A 22,655-nucleotide genomic window follows, 5' to 3' on the forward strand; every position below is an offset into this window, starting at 1 on the left:
ACCATCAATTGACTGGCATTGGTCCGCATCTAGCCTGGGACCATATCTAGATGAGGTTCCTTCTGTTTCCACCTGTGGGTTTTTTCTTCTCCATTTCCTCCAGCTGAGAAACTAGATTACTAGGAACCAGGAGATTAGGAATTAAGTCTCCCTCTCTTTCTAATCCTACCCATATGTGGGACTATTTTTTCCTAGCAATCTCAGCTAACGCAAGAGGACGCAGCGCTTTCGGGTCAGCCCTGGGACGGAGCTGGGCGTGGGACCCGTGGGATGCGATCCTTTCTCTTCCGAGGGTTGAGTCACAGTCTGACTATCCCCTTTTGTCCTCCCTTCTCTCACAGCACCTTGGAGGGATATTATGTGGACGATGCCCTGCAGGGCCAGGGAGTTTACACGTATGAGGACGGGGGCGTTCTCCAGGGCATGTATGTAGACGGCGAGCTGAATGGACCAGCCCAGGAGTACGACACCGATGGGAGACTGATCTTCAAAGGGCAGTACAAAGATAACATTCGGCATGGAGTGTGCTGGATATACTACCCAGTAAGCCTCGTGACTGTTTGCTGAGCTGAAAAGTAGCATGGTTTAAGACAATGCTTTGAGTCTTGGCAATAACGAGTAAGATGTATTCTCTGCGTTAGAAAATGTGAGGCTCTGCAACTTGAGAGTCAGTAGCTGAAGCCACCAGCTTGGGAGGGAGACTGTCTCGCTCTTGGCGTAGACTGTTGTCCCTCCGTCTAGTAGGAATTCCTTCAGAGTGGCTTTGGAAAGGAAGTGATTAGTCATGATGAAAACAAACTGGGACAAATTGGTTTTACTGTACCAAGAAAATAAAGACAAAAATATATTGCTTTTTAAAAATACTCCTTTGGTATAGAGAAAGAGATGGTGAAATGTTTCATTGTTGCAATTAATTTTATTCTTTCTCATATGTAGGAATGAATCCAGACATTTCCCATCTTTGTGGACTTACTACACTATTGTTACTTGATTTTACAATCCTACTCCCTACTTTATAAGCTGCTTTATGGTTTATGTTGCTTAAATTAAGGTGATTAAAATGAACTTGCCTTTGAGTATTTGATAACATTTTATGATCTTTCTGGAGCTGACTAGAGCAAAAAGGTGTGGCAAAACCATGATTGGGAATTAAGGCTGTCATTTTTGTTGGCATTTCAAATATCCCATCTGTTCTTTAGTGAATTCCAGAAAATATTTCGGAAAATAGACCTGGGAAAATATTTTATCTAACATTTTATTTTGTCCAGAGCTTAAGTCAAAATACGTTTTTTCCCCTTACTCTTAACCCTATTTTCTTATGATTTGAAAGTATTAATAAAAACAAAGCATCTAGGAGTTACCTTGTGGCTCAGTGGGTTAAGGATCCAGCATTGTCACTGCTGTGGCTCAGGTCACTGGCCTGGGAACTTCCACATGCCACAGGTGCAGCCAAAAAAACAAAACTCCCGAAGTATCTACTCCATGTATAACAAGAAAAGTTGTCCCAGCTAAATCCACTTATACATTATTCTTTAAAAAATAAATTATACTGTAGGCATAAAAGAATATTGTAAAACATTTTTTAAAATAATTACTAGGAAGTTCCCATTGTGGCTCAGTGGTAATGAACCCAGCTAGTATCCATGAGGATACAGGTTCAATTCCTGACCTTGCTCAGTGGCTTAAGGATCCAGTGTAGCTGTGAGCTGTAGTGTAGGTTGCAGTCACAGCTCAGATCCAGCGTTGCTGTGGCTGTGGCATAGGCCAGCAGCTGCAGCTATGATTCGATCCCTAGCCTGGGAACTTCCATATGCTGCACGTGCAGCCCATAAACACACACACACACACACACACAAAAACATAAAGCATTTACACCTTCTTTTGGTAAAGTCTGCAGTAGCCCAGAAGTCCTTTCAGTTAGAGAGGGAGGAGAGGTGGAGGTACTTAGCAGTTTAGGAAGCCTTGAACTTGTGTTCCTGTGTGAGTAGGCAGGATAAGCATCTTGCTGCCCAGCGCTGGGGAGCTGCCTATATGACAGTGAATCTTGAAGTCAGGGAAGGTGGAACTCCTCATGAGGGTGGGTCTAGGAAAGACCCAGATTCTCCTACCACCTGTCATTTTACTTGGGACCGAGATCCATTTAAATCCCTAGAGGAGATTGAAAGATGCACTAAGGTAAATGGATCCGATTCACTGGGTGGGGTTGCATTTTGAAACTGAAAGTATGTGGCTACATTTTAGCCTTTAGCTTTAATTATTGTTTATTTAAACGGTAAGAGAAGACTCTGCCTTAGGAAGGGAGAAATGCTGGGGAGTCATAAGCTTTCAAAATTAACTTGGTGGATAACTTTTTATATAGTATCTGTTGGCCTTGGGGGGTGGGGGTGTCATCACCCACCTCTGATCTCCTCCCTGGACTGGGAATTAATTAAGAAATGGAGGCGTCAAGGATTAAGATGTTGACTGCATTGTGGCAGCGTTGGATTGGAGATGTGGTTTGGGCTTCTACTCTTGCCCCTCTGAACTAAACAGATGGACCAGCTGCCCACAGAGCAGCCAGAAAGCTGCAGTTTCCCCTGGGGGAGTGGGGCTGCCTGAGGGAGCTTCCCCAAGGAGAGGACAGGAATGGAGAAGGGAGCAGGTGTGGCCTTCGGGTACCGCCACTTCCCAGGACAGGTGAGCAAAAATGCAGAACATATGAGAGCAGCAGGCGCTGTCTTGTTAACCCCACTGACGGTGTCAGTGGGTGTAGGACCCTGCCTTCTCACTAATCAGGAGATCGATTCCTCCTCCCACAAGGGGGAGCCACTGAGCAGAGGCAGGAAAGGAGCAGCCTCTTCCCCAGCTCCCCCGACACAGCCCACAAGGAAGTGTGTGTGACCGTGAGGTCAAAGCAGGAACAAGGGGAGGCAAAAATAATGATCCTCCCTACAGGATTTGTAAGTTTATTTCTTCCAAAATTCTACCTTGGAACAGTGATGGAAAGTTTTTACATAAAAACTCAGAGTTCCCTGGTGGCTCAGTGGGTTAAGGAACCTGTGTTGTCACTGATGTGGCACAGGTTCAATCCCTGGCCCAGAAACTTCGTCATGCCTTGAGCACAGAAAAAAAAAAAAAAAAAATTAAAAGCTCATAACTCCTTTTGGAAATAAAAGAAGAATCTTTGCTTTATCATTCTAGACAAATATATTCATTTGCCCCCAAAACTGGAAATTTTAAGGAGGAAAAAATGTGAGACCCTAGAAAGACAGAATCCTGTTATGCATAAATAGTAATGGTAGTAATGGTGGCGGCTTATATTAATCACAGTGTCTAAGAAGCACAAATGCTCTCACACTATTCATCTCAGTAATCATCACGCGGAGCCTGAAGGCAGACTTCACAGAAAGTATCGTCCCCATTCAGGCTGGGTCATGAAGAATTAACTAGAGGAGAAAGAGCAAAATACATCCCTAATGCACTTTCTATCCAGGAAAAATGCTTCCACGTATTTTTCTATGGAAGTGCTCCGATTCATTTTTTAATTTGTAGCCTTTTTCTCCAAAGAGCAATTAGACTATAGCAGAGCTCTTTTACCTGGTGGTATGTCTTCTGCTGTCTGTCACTAAACAGCATTTGGAATCCCTCTGAAGTCATCCCATGTCACCGATTTGAGTAGCCGCTTCTAGAACCTTTGAGTTGGGGAAATAACTAAGGAGAGGTCATGGCATTTCCCTGCTTGTCAAGCTCAGGAAGGTCTTAGATTTTCAGTTATACCATAAGGATTTTATGGATGGATTAAAAAAAGGAAACATCTCTTGTACCCTAGGTTAGATTTTTTAAAATTATTTATTAGTCTCTTTTTTAGTATCCCAATTCAACTTTAAAAGTATTCATACCACCTACTGTGTCCCTAACACTGGTACCAGGATACAGAATTCTGTGACAGCCTCTGCCCTAAAGCACTTAGTGACCCTCAGGAATGAGGCGAACAACAGTAAAACAGGAAGCACAGCTGGCCCGTCTCCTGGAAGCAGGCAGAGGGAGCAGTAAATAGAGAAGAGTGGGAAGAACGAAGGGATGGGAAAGGGAGTAGAATTTAATTGATCTTTTTTCACTTTTCCTTCTAATTCCAAAAAGATTGATGGTATAGGATTTCTCAGAAAGACTGTGTGCAGAAGCCCTTTTGCTTATCCTGTAGAAAGTGCGGAGAGCTCTGTTTACTCATGTACACTGATTAGTTGATAGGCACCTTTGAACTAAAGATGTTCTGAATAGACCAGAAATCTAGAATTCAGCATTTGAAAAGTGAGATCATAGGAAGGGTGAGTAAGACTCTGTCACTGTAGATCCTCAACCCATTTGATATTGGCCCAAAGTAACACTTAGTTACGTGTCCTTTAAATGTTCGTAACTAATATTACAAATATGTTTGTTTCTTAGATAACGAATGCAAGATAGAGTCTGAGTAACTTGTCCAGGATTATAAAGTACAGCTCCCTTTCTGATTCCTTTCTTTTTTTTTGGCCACCCCAAGGCATATGGAGTTCCCAGGCCAGGGATCAGATCCCAGCCACAGCCTCAAACCAAGCCAAGGCTGTGACAACACTGGATCCTTAGCCCACTCTGCCAGCCAGGGGCTCGAACCCAAGTCCCAGCGGTCCCAAGACACTGCCAATCCTGGTATGCCACAGCAGGAGCGCCCCATCTCTGGTTCTAAATAAGGTTTATATGCCCCCGTGCATGTAACTTCCAGTAGTTTATTTGTGTGGAGCTGGATGGAGAAGAGAAAATGCATCAGGTTGTTCGTGTTTGTGTAAAAAGCTTTGAGTTCTTAAACTCTTATGACTCCTATTAGTGGTACTAACCTTGGGGGAGCACTAGAGAAATGTCTTGAACTCGTGCCATATAGATAAATACTATATATAATATTTTCTGGCTTTGGGTTTTTCCCATCAGGATGGAGGTAGCCTTGTAGGAGAAGTAAATGAAGATGGGGAGATGACAGGAGAGAAGATAGCCTATGTGTACCCGGATGAGAGGACTGCCCTGTATGGAAAGTTCATTGATGGAGAGATGATAGAAGGGAAACTGGCTACTCTCATGTCCATGGAAGAAGGAAAACCTCACTTTGAACTGATGCCTGGAAGTAAGTTAAATCTGCTTCATGTGGGTTGTGCTAATTCCAAAGCAGGCTGGAAAGCCTTCTGTGGAAGAAGTTAGCTTCTTTGTCTAGTCCATGTTCATGGTTTATTAGTCAGGGTTGCTGTGTAACAGACCTCTCAGCATCTCTGGTTTACAGTAGCAAACATAGGTATGCTAAGTAGCTGTACTCAGCTGGTCCAGGCTGGGCATAGCCAGGCCAGATTGGACTTGAGGCTTCTAGTTAGGTTGGAATCTGCCCTGTGTCTTAATTCTGAGGCCCTGTCTGAAGGGACAGTTGTGACCTGGTCAGGATTTTTTCAGATGGTCCCAGGAAACCAGAGCCTGAGCAGACACCTGTGATACCTCTTAAAGCCTCAACATGGAATTGACACAATGTCCGTTCGCCCACTTTTCATTGGCCAAAGCAAATCACATGGCCAAGCTGAACATCCATGAGACAGGGAAATACACACCATGCCCTTTAGTGGCAGATGCTGAAAGGTCACCTGACAAGGGCATAGCCATGTAATTCTAATGCAGGAAAGGAGTGAAGAAATGACAGCTGTCATTCAGTCAATTTTAAATATTATATCTTAGGGGAAAAAAAACTATAGTTTAATGATTTTAAAGAAGCAAATCAGGTAGATCTCCAAGTTGGTACAGACTATAAAGCTGATTCAGCCTGAGCTGTGATGGCAAAGATAAATGCACACTGTCACCCCAGCCCTCTTCAGAGCCTAGCATCTTCTTGGAGTACATGTCCCATCCGTGAGTGAGCCTATCAGAATCCACATCATAAAAAAATCCTCGGAGTTCCCATCGTGGCTCAGTGGTTAGCGAACCCGATTAGCATCCTTGAGGATGAAGGTTCAATCCCTGGCCTCGCTCAGTGGGCTAAGGATCTACAGCGTTGCCGTGAGCTGTGGTGTAGGTCGCAGACATGGCTCGGATCCCAGGTTGCTGTGACTGTGGAGTAGGCCGATTCAGTTCCTAGCCTGGGAACCTCCATATACTGTGTGTGTGGCCCTAAAAAGACCAAAAAAAAAAAAAAAATCTCTTTCCTTGTAGTGGTACAGGATGGCACACTAAACTTTTTTTCTGATTAAAAAATTATGAGGAGTTCCCGTCGTGGCGCAGTGGTTAACGAATCCGACTAGGAGCCATGAGGTTGCGGGTTCGGTCCCTGCCCTTGCTCAGTGGGTTAACGATCCGGCGTTGCCGTGAGCTGTGGTGTAGGTTGAAGACGCGGCTCGGATCCCGCGTTGCTGTGGCTCTGGCGTAGGCCAGCGGCTACAGCTCCGATTCAACCCCTAGCCTGGGAACCTCCATATGCCGCGGGAGCGGCCCAAGAAATAGCAACAACAACAACAACAACAAAAAAAGACAAAAGACAAAAAAAAATTATGTATTGTGGAAAATATACAAAGAAAAAAATGAAAGCTTTCTATAAAACTTTAAGAAAGAAATTAAGAAATTATAAGAAAGTTGTTTGAATTGGTCTTCTTCCTTGAAAACAATATAAACATGTATGTATTTCCAAGCCAAATTAAGGTATAAGGAGAAGAAAGTAGAAAAGAGAATATGTCCAGGCATTGCTAGGTCTATTTGGACTGAAAGGAGAGTCTCCAAAGGGATTGTCCAAAACCAGGAAACCTAGCACTTTACCTTTAGGTCCAGCTTGGGTTGTTTAAATGGCTCAGCTTTTGTGTTTTTTTTTTTTTTTTAAGTGAAAAAATGAGGTATTTTAAATGCCATGTGGGATTCTGGATTGGATCCTGGAACATAAAAGGGACATTTGTGGAAAAACTGGTGAAGTCTGAATAAAGTCTGGAGTTCCATCAATAGTTACGCAGCTATGTTGGTTTCTTAATTTGGACAAGCGTACCATCTAACATAAGAAATTACCATTAGGAGAAACAGTGAGGGCTACTGGGAACTCTCTGTACTATCTTTGCAATGTTTCTGTAAACTTAAAATCATTCCAAAATGAAAAGGTGGTTGGTTTGTTTTTTTAAGTGAAACAGTCATCTTTGAACTTCAGATTCTAATATCTGAGCCTTTCACACATGTTCTCAAAGGAGACAGGGTCCTTATGTTCGGCAAGGAGGAGACTCCAGCCAAGAGGAGATCCCACCTGGTGAGGCAGGTTTGAAGACTTCAGAAGTGGCAGCATTTTTAATGGCAAGAGTCTTGAACTTAAGAGTCACCTCAGCTCCAACATTTACTGTATTATGATCTTGGGCAGGTTATTTATCCTTTCAGAACCTGTTTCTTCCTAGTAAAATACAATCGTGGCACCAATGGTAAAACACTGTCTGGAAAGCTCCTGTGGTTATCACATTCTTCTTGGTATACGTATGAAACCCACATTTCAGGGTGTGAGAGGGATCATTCTCAGGGGAATGATTCTTTTTCTTAGAATTCCTGCTTGCAAATAGCAAACACCCTCTTCATACTGACTTAAAGCCAAAAAAAAAAGAGGGGGTGGATTTATTGGCAAGATCCCAGCAGGCCTCAGTTACTTCAAGGAAAGGTTGGATGATTTGGGTGTCAGGTCAAGAATGCAGGGTGCTTTGGGGACCATGCACAGTCCTTACTCTGAGTCCTGCCCCTTTTGTTTCTTTCCCCTTCCTCTTCCAGTTACAATTAGTGACTTGCTGACTAGCCGGCAGATGAGGGCTTTCAGGGTCATGTGGCCTCTGGCCCAGGGGTTGGTGGCAGGAGGAGGAAGCAGAATGAAGTACCTCACCTGAAGTCCTCCTCGGGACCTTCTCCCTCCCACAACCTTTCTCTCTGGGCCTTTGGAACCGCAAACTTCTTCTCTCTCCTCATTTACTTCGTGCTGAGTTTCTCCTTGTGCCTCTGCCTGGAATGTCTTCTCTCCTCATCTCTTCGCCTCTCCACACAGGAATTCCATTCCCCGGCTAATGCCTATCCCATCATTACAGCTTGGCTCCCCTCTTAAAATAAATGCTCGTCAAGTGAATGAGTAACAGTGCCAACTACAGGGGAGGCGTTCCCATTGTGGCTCAGTGGGTTAAGGACTTGACATAGTCTCTGGAGGATACAGGGTTGGTCGCTGACCTTGCTCAGTGGGTTAAGGATCCAGCATTGCATAGGTCACAGATGCCACTTGGATCCAGTGTTGCTGTGGCTGTCGCGTAGGCCTCACCTGCAGCTCCAATTTGACCTCTAGCCCTAGAACTTCCATATGCTGCAGGTGCAGCTATAAAAATAAATAAACTATAGGAGGAGTTCCCGTCGTGGCTCAGTGGTTAATGAATCTGACTAGGAACCATGAGGTTGCGGGTTCGATCCCTGGCCTTGCTCAGTGGGTTAAGGATCTGGCGTTGCCGTGAGCTGTGGTGCAGGTTGCAGACGTGGCTCAGATCCTGCGTTGCTCTGGCTCTGGCATAGGCCGGCAGCTATATCTTCAATTGGACCCCTAGCCTGGGAACCTCCATATGCCACAGGAGCGGCCCTAGAAAAGGCAACAAAAAGACAAAAAGTAATAATAATAAAATTTTTAAAAATAATAAACTATAGGAGAGAGGACGAAAAGTAAAAGGATGCCTTCAGTTTGCTGGAGGCATAGGCCTGTCTCCAGGTGTAGAGGGAGGGACAGTGTGTGTTGGAGAAGATGCATCAATCACCTCCTTGGGGGCGGAAAGAGACATGACCCCTGTTCGCATCTGCATAGCCCCTAACACCTTGCTTTATATCTGTCATGGGCATGTAGTACGTTTGTGAGCAGTTTTCATCTAAGGAAAGGAGATGGAAGTTCATAGGAGAAGTTCTGCACAGTAGGACATGTTTTCCACAGAAATGTTTGGTTTGAAAGTATATTTTTTTTCCTTTTCTGAACTAAGTTCCTTTGATGGGTTGTGTGCTGGTCCTGATGCTTTCCTCAGCCTTTCCCTGCCCTGCTTTTACTGCGGGACTCCTGCTCCTTGTGGGCTGCATTTTCCAGGCTCTCTTGCACCTGGCTTCTGTCTTGGTTTGCCACAGGGAGGCACTGGCGAGGGACACAGAGAGAGACAGGAGCAGGAAGAAGCTGTGTCCAGATGTGTCCATTTCCCAGCAGGACGGTCCCCACAGGTCCAGCTTCCCTGGGCTCCCCCAGCGTAGAGCTTCAGGAACAGCCCTGCATCTGCTCCCCGCCTCCATGGCTCGGGGTTTTGGCTTCGTGCTCTTGCCAGTTTCTGGGCTCCTCATTGCCCTGTTTGGTTTCTCGGCTCTTCCATCCTCTATGTCACCAATTCCCTGAATTAAATTCTCTGTCTTAAAATACTCAAATGGTCTGTTTCCTGGTTAGACACTGACTGATCTAGACTGTTCTGTGACTTTTAGTTTGAGACATTAATTTGGGTTTTGCTTGTACAAAAAAACAGAAAGAGGACCTGGTAACCATTGGTAACCGCTAAGGAATTGCTTAATGGAATAATTGGTGATGCCTTAGTGCCTAAAATAATTGACTTTGCAGGAGTAAGCCCTCCAGTTAGTTCCAAAAGTTGTCCCTTTACTGATTAGCCTTTGGAGCACCGCATGCTTCCTTGTGCCCTGGGAGGATTCTCCGAGGCAAATTCTTTGCAGAGAACTAATGTTAATTCTAGGACAGTTGTGTACCTTCATTTCTGGAATAAATTACTAATTGGCTTCTGAACCACTTTAATAGAAATAAGATGACTTTGTTAATGCTTTTTCAAAAGCAGTCTGTTCTCGTTAATTCTGGAGAGGCTGAATGTTTATTTTTAGTGAAGGAGACAATTGCCAAGGGTGGGTGGTTGAATTCTACAGACTGTGTCTCGTATGAAGAAAACCACAAGAAAAATATAAAACTATTATCCCATCTGATCTGACTAGAGAGAGCTCAAATTTTCATGACAAAGCATTTTCTCGATTAAAAATTTTAATTACACAAGCAGCTTTTAAACCATTTGAATAAAGAAACTTCAAAAGCAAAAAAGGATTTTAAGAGATACTTCTGATGGCTAGTTATTAAGACCTGAAAATAAAACTTGGGAGCAAATCTAAAAACTATCCATTTACATTTTGCATAGCAATCCGTAATTACTTGTGTAAATCTGCCTATAGGAGGCATTTTATCTAGCCAATCAGCAACTGCTCCATTCAATCATGTTTTTTATTTTATTATTTTATTATTATTACTATTATTTTGTTTTTTTAGGTCCACACCTGTAGCACATGGAGGTTCCCAGGTTAGGGGTCGAATTGGAGCTGGAGCCACTGGCCTACACCACAGCCACAGCAATGCCAGATCAGAGCTGTGTTTGTGACCTACACCACAGCTCACGGCAATGCCGGATCCTTAACCCACTGAGCAAGGCCAGGGATGGAACCTGCATCCTCATGGATGCTAGTCAGATTCCTTTCTGCTGAGCCACGGTGGGAACTTCTCAATCATGTTATAATTAGAGCGGGTAGTACCACCCAGTACAACCCCCTTCCCATCTACTAAGCACCCAATTGCTGTATTCAAAAATAACCTAAAAATATCTTTAAGCAACTCAACATCGCAAAGTTCAACAAAACAGCAGATTTTAATCCCCTCGTAAGACTATTTGATGTTATGGCAGAATTTGTTACACTTATGATTCTCAAATCATAAATGGTCTTAAAGGTATTAACATTAGTGCTACCAAATGGTGTGGACGATGCTTAGATTAGACCACTCATGGAATTCCAGACGCTTCTAGAATGAAAGAGCAAAAGTAAATTATGCTTTATAACATGGCATCCATCTTCTTGTCTGTATTCTTGAATATAGTGAAAGCATTTCCGAAGTAATATAAAAATTTCCTTAGATTAACTTTTTTTCCTAAGTGTCTGTATTTTTTCCACTCAAGGAAAAGAAATAAAACCCCTATGCATGTCTTTTACTAAGTAACAAAAATGAAGAGTTGAGGTGTGTGTATTCATAATCGTAAATTCTCCTAAAAATAGACCTGCATGTTATCGTAATCACTGAAAGATTCATGATGAATATGATGGAGGATGAAGTTAAGCATTTTATTCTGTTTGCACATTTCTCAGCCTAAGTAAACTTTATCATGAAAAGTTATTATTGTAAAAAAAAAAAAAAAGCACATCCATTTATACTGAAGAATTTCATTCTAGTTGGTATAACTTTAGTATTTTTCGTTATTTAGCTCTCTCTGGTCCCGTGGATAGAGGGAAATATTGGGAATGCTCTTCCCTAAGTCTGGGCCTGGACTGAGTTTTGTTTGCTTTTCAGGTGCAGTGTACCACTTTGATAAGTCCACTTCATCCTGCATTTCTACCAGTGCTCTCCTTCCTGATCCATATGAATCAGAGAGGTAATTTTTTTTCCTTGTGGTTTTAACAGCACTGTTTATGTGAGATTAAATCACCCTCATCGTGGGACTTATTGCTCCTTGGTGGCTTTCTGCTCTGGCTGAGTTCCTGAGCAGGAAGAAATATGCATATATTCTGAGGAAGAGTGTTTTTATTCTCCTATAGAATCTGTCCCTGTGAGAAAGTTTCTCTGTCCATAGAGCATGGAACAGCCCGTCTGTCAGTCCCAGAGTGAAGCTTCTATGAAGAGCCATCTGCCAACTGCTGGCCAGGCAGCCAGCTATACCCTGCCCCCCGTGTCCCTTTTCTTGGGGCTCTGCTGCCACCATTTGTGCCTCAGCCCCTGCTGTCCCCTAGGGACTATTCCACATTCCTGAAAGCACTAGGTGAGCCACCAGATGCCTCTTCTTAGGCCAGCTGAGGGGTCTGGAACGCAAGATAATTTCTTTATTCACTAAAGGAAGACAGGCGTGAAACTAACAAAGCATAAGGAGCATAAAAATATTTCAGCTTATAAATTACAAGTTTCTGATTCTATAAGCTCCCTGGAAGAGTGTCAAGCCTTGTTCCATTTCAGGTCTTAGATGAACTCTAGCCCTTGCTTCCCGGTAGGGCTTTCTCCACTCCCTTCAGGGGAGTCTTCGTCCCCAGTGACGGGCCTGTCTGTGGGTAGGAGTGCTATCTGAGGTGGCTTTCTCTTTGCCTCACTCTTCTTCTTCTTCTTCTTCTTCTTCTTTTTTGTCTTTTTGCCTTTTCTAGGGCCGCACCCGAGGCATATGGAGGTTCCAAGGCTAAGGGTCTAATCGGAGCTACAGCTGCTGGCCTACACCACAGCCACAGCATCCAAGCCGTGTCTGTGACCTACAGCACAGCTCACAGCAACGCCGGATCCTTAACCCGCTGAGCGAGGCCAGGGATCGAACCCGCAACCTCATGGTCTCTCGTGGGACTCTTTTCCGCTGTGCCACAACAGGAACTCCCTTGCCTCACTCTTCTTAAGCGTGGCTTCCATTCAGTTTCTGTTCTGTCCCCATCTGAGGAGAGGCCCCTCCCCTGGTTTAACTGACAGGGCTGACACCACAGCGTCATAGCGAATGAATAGCCTCTTTCTTGACACAAGGCTCTGGCCCCTTTGCAGAGAGAAGAGTTTGGTCTCTGGTTAGCCCCCAGAACACAACAGGACTGTAACTGTGTCTTATCAGTCTTCTTCGTTACTGTTATTGCGATGATGATGTGTAGCAATACCCTCAGACTATCAGTGATTTATGAAAGCAAATTTTCTTTTTTGCTTTTTAGGGCCACACCTGCAGCAGATGGAAGTTCCCAGGCTAGGGGTTGAATCGGAGCTACAACTGTGACCTACACCATAGCCACAGCAACGTGGGATCCAAGCTGTGTCTGTGACCTACACCACAGCTCACAGCAAGACTGGATCCTTAGCCCACTGAGTGAGGCCAGGGATCGAACCCTCATCCTCATGGATACTAGTCTGGTTCGTTTCTGAGGAGCCCCAGCGGGAACACCTGAGAGCAAACATTTCCTTTTATGCTTGTGGTTCTGTCGGTTGGCTAAGGTTCAGCCACCTTTGACTGGGCTCCACTCGGCTCAGCTGGACTAGGCTGCACTCCAGGTTTCAAGTTGGGTTCTGGTCAGTCTCACATGCCTTCATTCCAAGACTCAGGCGAAGGGAGCAACAGCTCCTCCAGGGTATCTTCTTGTGGAGATTGAATGGAAACTCAAGGAAGCTGGCAGAAACTTGTCATGCTTCTTAATACCCGAGACCTGGCTGTGCTATCGCTTCTGCCCACATTCTAGAAAGAAAGCAGATCACGGGGCCAAGACCAAAGTCATGGTTGAGCTGAAGGGAGTGCCTGAAGGGCAGTTACACGGCCAAGGCGCAGGATGTATAATTCTGTCCTTGGAAGAGAGTCAAAAGGTAGAAGCACTAATTCAGGCTTCCAGTCAGTAAAATAAGCAGAAGATCTGTGTAACAAAAACCACAGATGACCAGTTCCACCAGAGTCATTACATGCCAGTGGCTGGAAAACCTGAAATAGTGTGAATGGGGCATGTCTTCTCTTACTAAATCCAGTTCCATAATCATGAGCGCTGTTTTCTTATAAAAGCAGCAGTTTGCAAACTTATTCTGTAAAAAGAGCCACATGGTCAATATTTTAGGCTTTGTGGGTCTGTATTGTAACTAACGACTCAAGTCTGTCTTTTTTTGGTTTTGTGTTTGTTTTATTTTTTTATTATAGTTGATTTACCATGTTCTGTCAATTTCTGCTGTATAGCAAAGTGACCCAGTCATACATATATATATACACATTCTTTTTCTCACATTATCTTGCATCACAGTCTATCAAGTGATTGGATATAGTTCCCTGTGCTGTACAGCAGGACCTCATTGTTTATTCACTCCAAATGCAATAGTTTGCATCTACTAACCCCAATCTCCCAGTCCATCCCACTCCTTCCCCTTCCCCCTTGGCAACCACAAGTCTGTTCTCTATGAGTTTGTTTCTGTTCTGCAGATAGGTTTATTTGTGCCATGTTTTAGATTCCACATATAAGTGATTATCATATAGTGCACATACTATTTGTCTTCCTCTTTTTGTTCTCAAGTCTACCTTGGTAGCACTAAAGCCACCATAGAAAATATTAAACAAATAGGTGTGGCTGTGCCCCAATAAAACCTTAAACAAAAATGGACAACAGCCAGATTTGGTCCTTGGGCCATAGTTAGCTGATCTGTTATAAACTCCTTTGTTGGGAAGTGCTTATTAGATATATTTAAATATTTGTCACTCTTTCATGTAAAAGACTCATCTTGGGGTTTCATTAAAATAGTCCTTCTCTGGAGTTCCCACTGTGGCACAGTGGGTTAAGAATCAGAATGCCGGAGTTCCCGTTGCGGCTCAGCAGGTTACAAACCTGTCTAGTATCCATGAGGATGCAGGTTTGATTCCTGGCCTCTCTCAGTGGGTTAAGGATCCAGCCTTGTCTTGAGTTGTGGTGTAGGTCGCAGATGTGACCCGGTTTCTACCCCTAGCCTGGGAACTTCCATATGCTGCAGATGTGGCCCTAAAACGCAAAAAAAAAAAAAAAAGAATCAGAATGCGGCAGCTCCGGTCACTGCAGAGGTGAGGATTCGGTCATGGACTGGATGCAGTGGGTTAAAGGATCTGGCATTGCCACAGGTGTGGTGTAGGTCACATCTGCAGCTTGGATTCAGTCCTGGCCCGGGAACATCCATATGCCATGAGTGCAGCCATTAAAATACAAACGAACAAACAAAACCCAGTCTTTCCCTCCTATTTGAACACTGACAAATTTGCCTATTTGCACTGACAATTTTGAGTATAACTTTAATTAGCTTTGGGAAATGTTGGTGTTGTCCAGGAAGACAGCGGAAATTGTCATTAACTAAAAACAAACATTAAAAAAATCTTACATCAAGCACTGAGTTACTTTGTGAATATATACTAACAATCCCCTTACTGGAGAGCAGTGAAAGACCAGGTACCAGTTCTCCAAATCCCAATGCCAAATACATGGTTTACCTTTTTCTTACTTTCTTGTTGGATTATTATGAGCTGACATTTTGAATTCTGTAGCTATAATGATATTTTGGTGGTTGCTGTAAGCAATGACATATCAAACTAAAAAAAAAAATAATTATTTTCCTGTTTTTCTTTTAGGGTTTATGTTGCTGAATCCCTCATTTCCAGTGCTGGAGAAGGACTGTTTTCCAAGGTAGCAGTGGGACCCAATACTGTTATGTCTTTTTACAATGGAGTCCGAATTACACACCAAGAGGTGAGTGGGTAGAAATGGGAAATCAGTTTGATTGAAGAGCTTTGTTTCAAACACCCTAAATTTTCTCAAGCATCCCTTTGCTTTCGTATTCACTAGAAATATACAGGAACAGAAAACTTGGCTTTTTTGTAAAAATTGCTTGGAGATTGTCCTAAAGCAGGCTTAGGGCTGCTGTAGCAAAAACACTGTCGACTGGAATTTAGACAGAAATTGCTTTCTCACAGTTCTGGAGGCCAGGAGGTCCAAGATCAAGGTGGCAGCAAGCAGATTCTGTGTCTGGCACAAGCCTGCTTCCTGGTTCATAAACGTCTCTCTTTTTGCTCTAACTTCACATGACAGGAGGGATGAAGGTGCTCTCTGGGGTCTATTTTATAAGGACACTGTTCTCATTCATAGGGCTGTGCCTGCCCTCTTCTGACCTAAACCCCCCTCAGAGACCCTACCTCCTAATACCATGACGTTAGGGACGAGATTGCAACATATGAATTTGGGATGGGGGGGACACACATTCTGTCTATACAGATATTTTCTCTTTATTTTGAGACTTAGTATGATTTTTTAAAGTTCCACACCTATCGGAGTTCCCGTCCTGGCTCAGCGGAAACAAATCTGACTAGTATCCATAAGGATGCAGGTTTGATCCCTGGCCTCGTTCAGTGGGTTAAGGATCCGGTGTTGCCGTGAGCTGCCGTGTAGGTCACAGATGTGGCTCAGATCTGGCGTTGCTGTGGCTGTGGCATAGGCTGATGGCTATAGCTCAGATTTGACCCCAAGCCTGGGTACCTTCACATGCCGTGAGTGTGGCCCTAAAAAGCCAAAAAAAAAAAGAAAAGAAAAGAAAAGAAAAGAAAAAAAAATTCCACACCTATTTTATAGAAAGTGGAATGCTTTCTATAAAGTATAAAGGGTGACAGTAATTGCTTTGCATTGGACTACCCCCTGTGTCTGAAAAACTGAGATTCAACCAGACTCTGTCAGTAATTAATTTATGACCTCGGTGGGGTACTTTACAGAAAGGCCCCCTGCTTTTGTTTGTGCAAAAGCCATATAGTAGTCTGCAACTTGCCTGGAGGAGTTCTATTGCCAAAACAATTAAAAGCTAAAGAGTTAAATCAGGAGTTCCCTGATGGCAGAGGGGGTTTAAAGATCACCACTGTCACTGCAGTGGCACTAACATTTGATTCCATAGCTGGAAACTTTTGCATGCTGAGGGTGTGACCAAAAAAAAAAAAGCAAAAAAAGTGAAGACATCAACTAAACTTAAAACCATAAAAAGAAGAAAAATGGAAGGAAGGAAGAAGAAAAAGAAAAGCAAAAAAAGGAATGAATCTATAAAACAAGAGAGAGTTAAATCACCTCTTGCCTTTAAGACAAATATTTGATGTAATTCTCAGATTTTTATATACTTTTTGATTTTGTCTCTTCACCTCACAACTCGCTTCCCTAAGTGTCTGCTTAAGGGCGAAAAGCTTGAGCTTTGAGCACAGTGCTGCTGGCCCCATGCTGGTCTCACGCATGAGTGTCTGATACTGAGCACATCGCCCACCTTCATGGCTTCACTTTTTCATTTGTTCCTACAGAAGGATGAAAGGGCGAAATCCTGGAGAAAATCAAATCGCTGCACATTCAAAGCAGCCGCACCGGCAGAGATGTCTGTGCACAGACTGAGCTGTGGTCTCTGCCCCAGTGTCCCCTTGTGACGTCAATCCATGAAAGTCCAAGAACGTCAGCCTTGGAAGGCAGCCCGGGATGTTGATACATAATTTTTTTATTCAAGCATTGTACAGCTAAGGAAGCTGAAGCCCAGAGAGGTTAAGCAATTTGCCCCAAGTCACCAATGTAGTAAGCAGCAGAGTTCAGTGAAGCACGGCTTCAAACAGCAGAAATCTGGCTCTGTGGTGAAATTCCCTGAATAAACGAACGAGGTCCCCTCCTTGCCCTGATGAAGTTTAGAGTCTGTTGAAGAGCTGAGAAAAATACACTAGTGACAACATAAAGGAGATGGTACCGAGGGCCATGTATCACACAGGTCTGGAGTATGAAGCTCCACAGAGACTGTTTTCACTTGCGTCACTGCTGTATCTCCTGCACCTGGAACAGTGCCTGGCCCGTGGTGGGCGCTCAGTCAATATCTGTTGAATGAATATCAGGTGCAAATAAAAGCATGATTGTAGTTGAGAGACGGGAGAGATGGTGAACCTCTGAGAGTCAACAGTTTTGAATGAAAATGTGATTCTGTTGGTTCTATAGGCTGTTCCTGCTGGATCCACAGATACTGGGGCACTTTGGTGGGGATTGGTTGGGAGAAGGTGGTTGCACAGTGGATAGTTGAGTCCTGTCCTAAGTGGGAAAGCACCCTGCTTGTCTGTGACTCTCTCTGCTGGTCACAAGGATTGCCCACCTGCAGCAAAGGTGTAGGGCTTTTCCTGGCACTCAATTTTGCATTCCTTAGGTTTCTGGTTCCATTTGATGGCCTTTTATTTTTCTTTTGCCTCATCTTTCTCACTGTAGCGATTCATGGGTTTTGGGGGGCTGATTGGAGGAAAAAAAAACCCACAAGAGGCAGCAGCACAGGACAAGCTTTATAGGTCTTGGGTGGTGATTACAGGGTTATACGAGGTTACACGGAGAGGAGTGTCATCCCAGCAGGAGATGGTCAGAAGCTTATGGCACAGGGGCTGCTGTCCAGAGCAGAGGGGAGCAAGGGAACTCCCGGGAAAGGGATCAGAGAGGGAGCTGACATGCCCAGGTACTGTGTAGAACAGGAGGATTCTCCGGGCCAAAGAGCTCCAAAGGACAGTCGCAGTCTGGTGTCTTTATGGTCCTGGGTTTATCTGTCTGCTCTTAGCAGATGTGCATCAACCATGTTTTGTGGGTAAAGCAGATTTAATGGCTAAAATCTGCTCTGTTTGGGCTACTTAAAAACAATGGGATGTGTAAACATTTGGGCTTGGTGCTGGTGGGCCTTTAAGGTAACAGGTCTCAGCTGGCAGTGAAGAAATACCCTCAAGGCCATCTTTGGCTCATTTACGTAACACTCACTGCTTTTAGTTCAGGACATGTGGTGATATTTTTGTGTCTTTGTAAAGATCTTCAAATCCTTTACTGGCATAAGACAGGAGAAAATCTGTAGTGGGTTGAGCTGCCCACCTATGCCCTTCGCACCTTCAGCCTGTGGGGTCTACACTTCGGAGGTGCAAGGGGGCCCATAGGCTCTTTTCATGTACATGGCATTCAAACCCTGAAGTTCAAGGATAAATGAGTTAATATCTCAGCTCCTGGAAGGTCCTTTCTAAAGTTCACTTTCTTGTTCTTTTCAGGTTGACAGCAGGGACTGGGCTCTTAATGGGAACACCCTCTCCCTCGATGAAGAAACGGTCATTGATGTGCCTGAGCCCTACAACCATGTATCCAAGTACTGTGCCTCCTTGGGACACAAGGCAAATCACTCCTTCACTCCAAACTGCATCTATGACATGTGAGTAGGACACCAAGCTGCCAGCCACTGGGGCGGATCTGGCTCGAGGCCCCTAGAATGAGGAGGGCATCTAAAAGGTGTTTTGCTGCCCCAAGCAAGGTGCTCCCTCAGGGTATCTCAGGGTCGTCTGACAGGGCCTTGAGGTTGCCTTGAAACTCAGAATTGAAACAGCCCCACTCTTTGGCCTTGGCAGGCAGGCCAAGAAATGGAAAAAGTGCTTTGGAGAGTAGAAATGCTGTTGGAATGCTGGACTTAGTGGTTGCTGTTTTATTGTGGCTTTTTTGTCTCCAGTTGTCTCATTCTGGAAAATTAAGGATAGTGTTATTTGAAGTAATTGGACAAATTGAAATGATGCTGCACAGTGGAGATTAGGGCATTCTTTTATGATCTGAAAGAAAGGAGGACAATAAAATCCTAAACCTGGGGCATGAGGTCGCAGTGTCGGGGGAAAAAAACCTTTAAAATCAGAGTCTGTGTCATTTGACAACCAAGAGGGGTGTAATACTGGCACGTGCTACAGCATGGACGTGCCTCGAAATCATGCTAAGTGCAAGAAGCCCATCACCAGAGACCACGAAACGTGTGACTCCATTTATGTGAATGGTCCTCTGTAGCCACAGAGACAGAGCATAGATCAGTGGTTGCCTAGGGCTGGGGGTGGGGAAGGCTAATGAGTAGAGATGTTCCTTTGGAGGGTGATGAAAGCTTCTCAACTTAGTAGTGATGGTTGCAAAACTGACAACTACTGAATTGTACACTTTCAATGGATGAATTTTACAAAATGTGAATTATATCTCAACAAAGCTGTTATTTTTCATTTTCGGCCACCCTGCTGCATATGGAGTTCCTGGGCCAGGGATCAGATCCAAGCCCAAGTCACAACCACTGCCACAGGTGCAGCAATGCCAGATCCTTAACCCACTGTACTGGCCAGGGGATCAAACCCATGCCTCAGTGCTCCCAAGCCACTGTCGATCCCACTGTACCACAGCAGGACCTGAAGCTGTTATTTTTTTAAAAAATCAAATAATCCTACCTCCCTCTTGGCCTGAGCACCCCCGCCCCGCCATTGTGCATTGCACCCCTTATTGGAAAACCTCCAGAATGAGAACCTTGCCGATATCCCTGGAGGCCGCTGTCTGGACAAACATATAGACACTCTGGAATTAGCTGTTGGGCTCTGATGAGTAGAAACTTCTTTCTATTGAGCCCAAATGGGTTGCCCTGTAACATCCAGCCCTAATTCTTGGCCCTAATTCTCCCTCTTTCTCTCTTGTGTACAATGTACACAATCTCTTTTCCATGTAGTGGCCCTACAACTATCTTCATAGTTTTCCCGTGCCGCCTGAATGCTCTCTTCCAGAGGTCAAGTGTCTCTGATGCATCCTTAGAGGATACAGCTGAGAGTCTATGGCGTTGTTGACCCTGGCTCAGCCCAAGAGTGCCACTTCCTCCTAGGAGCCGGGCAGCTGTGTGCAGCTTTTCCTGCCCAGCTGTAGTTTGCTGTCCTCCAGTCCTCTGGCTTGTTAACATAAGCAGGATCAGATCATGTGCATTTAATCTGCAGGGAAATTGCCAGGGTTTGCGTGTTCCTTCTTGCACCCCTGAGATGGCTTTAAAATTGTTCTGGCAGTGACTTGCTCTCCTTGGCAGCCAGTAACAAGTATTGAAGCTACAACTTCTGTTTAAAGGGTGGGTAGAAACAGAAAAGGACATGTGTCATGTGAAATGAAACTGACACTGTTATTAACTCTGAGGCTTTCACGGCTGATGTGAATTAGGCCAAAGCATCATTCCAGGCTGCACATAGCTCAGCGACAACCCTTTAAAGCAGTGGCAGCTAATGATAATAAATGCTACTTAGGATGCTCCTTAAAATAAGTTCTGGAATTTCACAATGAGGACATGATTTTTCCTATCAAAAAGAAGAGCACAGGAGACAAGAGAGAGACCCATTGGTGCAAAATCAAGTCCATCTTCAGAGTTTTTTTTCAAGTCCAATGTGAACTATGAATTATTTGGGGTTATAGGGAGACTACCTGAATAACAGAACATTCAGGAGGAGTTCCCATCATGGCACAGTGGAAAAGAATACGACTAGGAACTGTGAGGTTGCGGTTTCAATCCCTGGCCTTGCTCAGTGGGTTAAGGATCTGGCGTTGCCATGAGCTATGGTGTAGGTCGAAGATGCAGCTCGGATCTGGCATTGCTGTGGCTGTGGCATAGGCCAGCAGCTACAGCTCATTAGACGCCTAGCCTGGGAACCTCCATATGCCGTGGGTGCAGCCCTCAAAAGACAAAAAGACCAAAAAAAAAACAAAAAAAAAACCCACAAAAAAACATTCAGGACTTCCCATTGTGGCTCAGCAGAAACAAATCTTACTAGTATCCATGAGGACGCAGGTTCGATCCCTGGCCTCACTCAGTGGGATAAGGATCTGGCGTTGCCATGAGCTGTGGTATAGGTGGCAGACGTGGCTCCAACCTGGCATTGCTGTGGCTGTGGTGTAGGCCAGTGGCTACAGCTCGATTCGACCTCTAGCCTAGAAACCTCCAAAAAAAAGATATAACATTCAGATACCAATTCATGGCATTCATTTGTTTCTAAAATCATTGCTACCATTAGGCATACTTTAACGTAAACAGAACAACACTTCTGTAAGCTGTTTTAACCATAATCTGGTACAATGTGCCAGATGGACAGATAGATAGGAACCACTTGCCTTGCTGTAAGTATAGGTAACTTGTTGACAAGGGGCCAAACTGCATGGCCCAGAGGTTTGGTCTGAGGGCTGATCATGTGGCCAGCGTTTCCTGAGTACTTCCTCCAGGTGGATGCTGAGCAAAGGCTTCTGTGCACGTGGCCATTCAATCCTCCCAGTAATTCTGTGGGGCAGCTCTTATTACTGCTGATCCCATCTCACCCACAGGAAGTGCAGGGCTCTTGTCAGAGTCACTAAGTGCTCTTAACCGTGGTGCCACTTTGAAGAATCAGCACCTGGGACTGAATTCATTTCCTACTCTCGGAAAATAATGGCAATGAACAGGAAAATAAAAACACAAGAGGATGATAAGGAAAGTCTTAGGTTTCTCGTGGGATTTTTTCAGTGTGCTAGAAGGTTAACTAGAGCTCCATTATTGAACTATAATTGGTTTTGTGTTGTGTTAGTTTCAGGTGTACAGCAGAGTGATTTAGTTTTATACATATATGTATGTGTGAACATATAAATATATTCTTTTTCAGATTCTTTTCCATTATAGGTTATTACAAGATCTTGAGTATAGTTCCCTGTGCTACACAGCAGGTCCTTGTTATTTATCTATTTTATATATAGTAGTATGTATCTGTGAATTCCAGATTCCTAATTCCCTGACATTTCCTCTTCGGTAACCATAAGTTCATTTTCCATGTCTGTGAGTCTGTTTCTGTTTTGCAAATAAGGTCATTTGCATTGTTTTTGGGATTCCACATATAAGCGCTATCATAGGACATTTTGTCTTTCTTTTTCTGACTTACTTCACATGATATGATCATCTCTAGGTCCACTCATGTTGCTGTAAATGGCATTACTGCATTCTTTTTCATGGCTGAGTAATATTCTGCTGTGAGGAATATTATTTTTTTATGAAATATTTTAATTTAGGGACACGGAGTTGTGGTTTTAATGAGTTCCCAAACCCTGGTCTGCGGATGTCCTGTGTGATGGGGCACACACAGTCTGAGGATTCTGTGCCCGTGCACTCCATGTGCTTGCTTACACACGCAAGAACTGAATGAGTGGCGCCCTCACTTGGTGCCAGGCACTGGGGGCGGTGCTTTACTTACGGAGCCTGTTTTGTCGCCACAACCCTTGGAGGATAGGGATTCCTAGTGCTATCATGATGTTGCAGTTGAGGA

General features: G+C 44.2%; 1 protein-coding gene across 1 annotated transcript in view; it reads left to right on the forward strand.

The window, feature by feature from the left end:
* The window catches only part of SETD7 (SET domain containing 7, histone lysine methyltransferase), a 49,249-nt gene that overhangs the window by 19,219 nt on the left and 7,375 nt on the right, over positions 1-22,655 (forward strand). The window contains exons 4-8 of the mRNA XM_047751721.1: positions 342-543; positions 4,939-5,128; positions 11,381-11,462; positions 15,162-15,279; positions 18,600-18,757. Coding sequence (XP_047607677.1) covers positions 342-543; positions 4,939-5,128; positions 11,381-11,462; positions 15,162-15,279; positions 18,600-18,757 — 750 coding nt within the window. The remainder of the gene's footprint in view (positions 1-341; positions 544-4,938; positions 5,129-11,380; positions 11,463-15,161; positions 15,280-18,599; positions 18,758-22,655) is intronic.

Source organism: Phacochoerus africanus, chromosome 10 (genome assembly GCF_016906955.1).
Source record: "Phacochoerus africanus isolate WHEZ1 chromosome 10, ROS_Pafr_v1, whole genome shotgun sequence".
NCBI classification, from domain to species: domain Eukaryota; kingdom Metazoa; phylum Chordata; class Mammalia; order Artiodactyla; family Suidae; genus Phacochoerus; species Phacochoerus africanus.